Source organism: Xenopus laevis, chromosome 6L (assembly GCF_017654675.1).
Source record: "Xenopus laevis strain J_2021 chromosome 6L, Xenopus_laevis_v10.1, whole genome shotgun sequence".
Lineage (NCBI taxonomy): Eukaryota > Metazoa > Chordata > Amphibia > Anura > Pipidae > Xenopus > Xenopus laevis.
The window spans coordinates 10,656,686-10,661,118 of NC_054381.1; the positions used below are offsets into that span (position 1 = coordinate 10,656,686).

The window sequence follows — 4,433 nt, forward strand, 5'->3', positions numbered from 1 at the left end:
AAAAAGTGAAGTGTAACTGAAACTTATCCTGTTTTTATTTTCTTCTTTTGCTCTACCGGTTCTCATTTAGCTTCCTAGCTTGTTTCTATAGTAACCAATATGGCCATTATGACATCATCAACACACCAGGTGTGGCTTTCATGCTCAAAATTATGTCACAAAGCGGTTGCTACAGTAACTGACAATGGCATTATGACATCATCAATAGAGTTTATATGTAGAGTGAGTTTCACATTCACAGCTCAGTTTGCTTTTAGAAGCTTACCATGTTACATCTGATTATCTTATTCTATCTATCTATTTTAAAAAGACTTATATTCTTTAATAATATTCTTGATATTGCTGAAAATATGAAAAACAACATAGAGAAAAGAACTGTGAGTATAGAAAAAATGCAATTATCTATGGGGCAGGGGATACGGGATTCTATAGATTAAGGGGGTGATTTATCAACATTCACATTTTTGCCACGATTCAAATTTCTTTATCCCCAAAATTCTAATTATATTTTTAAAAGCTCAAATGTTTGGTATTTATTAAGTACAAAAAACCTGAAAAACTATTAAGTAAAACTTTGTCATCTAAAAGCTTATTGAAGCCGTTTTTTTAACTAGATTTTCTGAGCTGGTTAACTCACAAATTCTAGTTTTTCAGCTTGTAAACTCGCAAAATGTCATGTTTTTTTTCCGTGACTGTATTCCATTGAGTTTTTATCTGCAGATTTATTCATAAATAAGCAAACATTTAGTTGGTGAGTTTATTAGAAATAGAAAAATCCTCTAAAATATCACGAATTAGATTTTTCTTAAATAAGCCCATAAGCAGAGAACCCTTATAATGCAGTATAGTCAGAACAGGAGAAGGACATGACCCTACTATTATACCATATATGATATCCTGTAGGGTTTTACCAAAAAGAAATTGACTTATATCACAGCAGTAACAGTCTAAGTAGAAGGCCGGTAGAAACTGTTAATGATACAGGTCCTGAGACTTCAGTTGTCCCAATGGTTTTATAATATTAGAACTTTCTCAATGCACAAGAAGACATCGCTCACTATTGTCACTAATAGGATCGGCCGCAATTGCTTTTAAATGGAACAAGCATGAACACAAGTTCAATAAAAATATGATAACCATTTAAATAAATACGTTTGTTAATGATGTTACAAGGTTACAATATTGTGTTGTTAGAGAAGCTGTTTGAGCAACTCTCCTATAAGGTATTATGTCGATTATATCGCCTTGTGGGATTAGTAAATGGGGTGGGTTATGATAAAATAATTGACATAGAGATTAACATATATGAAAAATATAATAATATTTGAAAGGTTCAATCATTTATTCTTTTCTGTATCTTTGTGCAGGAGAAGAACCATAAGAGTTTTGTGAGACCTTCCTGTGTATCAGTGATGTGTCCCAAGCCTTTTGTATTCATGATGCTGATGGTTATTGCACTACTACCTTCTTGCCAGCCTGCATCAGGTAATTATACAATTCTATTATTTTGCTCTGTCAGTATAAATGAATTCCCCTCTTTTCTTACCTCTCTATATCTAATTACCCTGTGACCATATTGTCTGTACTTTAAGAGTTTTTCGTTTTATTTCTTTCAGCTGTGAAACGGATCACATTATTCCGGCACAAAATGACCCTTAAGGCGGACAGTCGGAATCTGATCCCATGTATGTTCTACCCAGACCATGCCATCGATCCAGCTGTTCTTCAGTTAGAATGGGGTAAAATTCCCGTAGGTGGGGGGGAGTACACCCCTTTAATCCACCTTTCCAACGGCAGAGTACAAACCTTCCATGACAACAGTAGGAAGTACCAGCTTTTTGTTTCTCTGGTGCCGAGTGGGAACTGTACATTGGTCATCGATGACACTGATACGTCGGACGGTGGAACTTATGAATTGTGGATGTCGGTGAATAAGGTTGTGTATAAGCCCGCTTCCAAGATCAAAATCAACATTTTGGATGACAAGAAACCTTCTTGTGAGTCTTTCAAACGTCACATTTTTTTAAGTAAAGAAATGGGGAAATTGCTGCTGTTTTTAATGTGGGGCTTAACGTGATCTCATTTAAATGTGCAATTTTAGTGTTGAATGTGTGGGACCTTCTCTTGCATTAAAATGACTGGCACATACTACTTGCTGGTTATATCTGTCATTTCATGCCATTTCCACTCCTCACTCACCCATCTTTGTCTTTTTTTACAGCTCGGGCATTTTGGTCCGACATAACCAAAAAACTGAAAGATAAATTGAAGGGAGAAGCAGAAACGACTACAAATACTCCAATTACTACAGATACTCCAATTACTACAGATACTCCAATTACTACAACGACTTCACAAACTCCAACTACTCCAACTTCTAGAACTACTCCAACACCTACTAGAGCTACTATAAAAGCGCCGACTACTACTACTACAACCAGTATAATGACTAGTACAGAGCCGGCAGTTGCAAACAGTGATGCTGTCGAGAGGGCGTTAGTTATATCGGTGATGGTGATTGGACCGATTCTTGTGATAACCTCAATCATATCAGGAGTTGGAATGTAAGTCAGTCACACAATTACCTGTAGATATTTTAGATTTATAGATTATAGATTATAGATTCTTTAAAGGACATAGATACAAAAATATTATACTAATAATAGCACCCCATTAAAGGAACAGTAACACCAAAAAAATAAAAGTGTGAATTATATAAACTATAATAGTGTTATTGAAGCAAACACACCAGTTGTTCTAGTGCACAGTATATTATATTTTAATTACTTTGATACGTTTTTATTTTTTGGCATCACCTATAAGAAGGCCTCCATGAGCTGTACACTTTTTTTTGTCTTTTTTACAGTTATATGTATGTGACACTGAGGAAGAAACGTTCATCTAGAGATGTAGAGAACCCAGAAGTGAGCACACTAGCAGCACAGCCCCCCAGGTATGTAAGCCAGAAATGTTTTATTTACTCTTAATTTCCTAAATCCATGACTTTGTGTAGACTTCCGTTTAACTTGGATACAAACAAAGGGTATTTAGTGCATCAGCTTAATTCAAAATGGCCAGTAAAGTTCAATAATAAACATAAATGATAAGAGATTGTTGACAACAGATTCTTATTTTCAATAATATATATATGGAATCATGGCATCTAATGTTTAACACTGCACCAATAAGACACATAAGACATGAATAAAACACAGAGCCTATAAATGATTATATAGCCAAAGGCAGGGCTGGACACATTTATTATGCTTTTATATCTTTCATAAATAGAAAATTAGAATAGATAATAAAACGATGTTGTTATTTTGTTTATGTAGTACATGCACTGTTCAAATTGAGAATGAAACTCAATCTGATGGTGAAAAGGAGACTGATGAAGAGGAGTGTGAAGAAGAAGAAACTAATGATGAGGAGTGTGAAGAAGAAGAGATTGAGGAAGAGGAGTGTGAAGAAGAAGAGACAGAGGAAGAAGAAACAGAAAATATCTGATAAACCTATTTAAGGTCACTCTGTGACCTATTTAAGTAGACGGAGATGAAGAAAACAATAAAACTGATGAGAATGACAAGAAATAGGACTATTATGAGTCAACAGTTGATAAGAACTGAGTGACACAATAAAATCTTCCTGCTGCATTTTCTTAATTTTTTATAATTTATTATAGTGTGAAGATTTTATGCATTTTTTATTTGAATGTATAAATTTCAATTACAAAAACAAAATAAAAATTTGAACCTTTGCTCGTGACATTCAAATGTTTTTGTACTGGCAGCTGGTTTTTAAAAAATCCTCTCCTTCTTGCTTATATACTTATGGAGTGATTTATCAACGTTTGAATTCAAAATTGTTTGCGCTATAACTTGTCAATTTATGAGTATGTACAATTTATATTAAGCATGAAAAATTTGTAGAGTTTGAATGTAAAACTAATTACTAAACTAAATTATTACTAAAAACTATTACGTTTATGCTGCAGTCGATGGGAGCCGTTTATGTCACTTTAAAGGCATTTTTTTGAGGGGTTCTGTAACCATATAAAAATATAAGGCTGCAATGTAAATTATACAGGGAACTCTGAGTATCACTCATGTATTATAAGGGATAATGTACCCCCTACTGTAAATGATAAGGATATTAGAAGTCACTGAGGGGTTGTTCTGTGACCATATAAAGGCACAAGGCTGCAGGCTGAGTTATACAGGGAACTTTGAGTATCACTCATGTATTATAAGGGAGAGCTGCTGAATAAAAAGCTAAATAACCAACAAAGAATAAAAATGAAAAATGATTACAAATTGTCTCTAGTTTTATGACTCTTTAAAAACTGTTTAAAAACTGTTTAAACTGTTTAAAAACTGTTTAAACTGTTTAAAAACTGTTTAAACTGTTTAAAAACTGGAAAGAATCAGGAGAAG

At 33.8% G+C, this 4,433-nt stretch overlaps 1 protein-coding gene across 1 annotated transcript; it reads left to right on the forward strand.

Annotated features, from left to right (window-relative positions):
* Positions 1–1,083: 1,083 nt before the first annotated feature.
* On the forward strand, positions 1,084–3,615 carry LOC108718632 (integumentary mucin C.1-like). Its single transcript, XM_041565760.1, has 5 exons — positions 1,084–1,485; positions 1,617–1,997; positions 2,222–2,564; positions 2,867–2,953; positions 3,336–3,615. Exons 1-5 carry the CDS (start codon positions 1,413–1,415, stop codon positions 3,505–3,507), a joined length of 1,056 nt encoding a protein of 351 aa, XP_041421694.1. The 5' UTR covers positions 1,084–1,412; the 3' UTR covers positions 3,508–3,615.
* Positions 3,616–4,433: the final 818 nt, after the last annotated feature.

Coding starts and splice junctions, on each gene's coding strand:
- LOC108718632 (XM_041565760.1), top strand. CDS start 1,413: ATGTGTCCCAAGCCTTTTGTATTCATGATGCTGATGGTTATTGCACTA. Junction 1,486..1,616: donor TTCTTGCCAGCCTGCATCAG/GTAATTATACAA, acceptor TATTTCTTTCAG/CTGTGAAACGGATCACATTA. Junction 1,998..2,221: donor GGATGACAAGAAACCTTCTT/GTGAGTCTTTCA, acceptor CTTTTTTTACAG/CTCGGGCATTTTGGTCCGAC.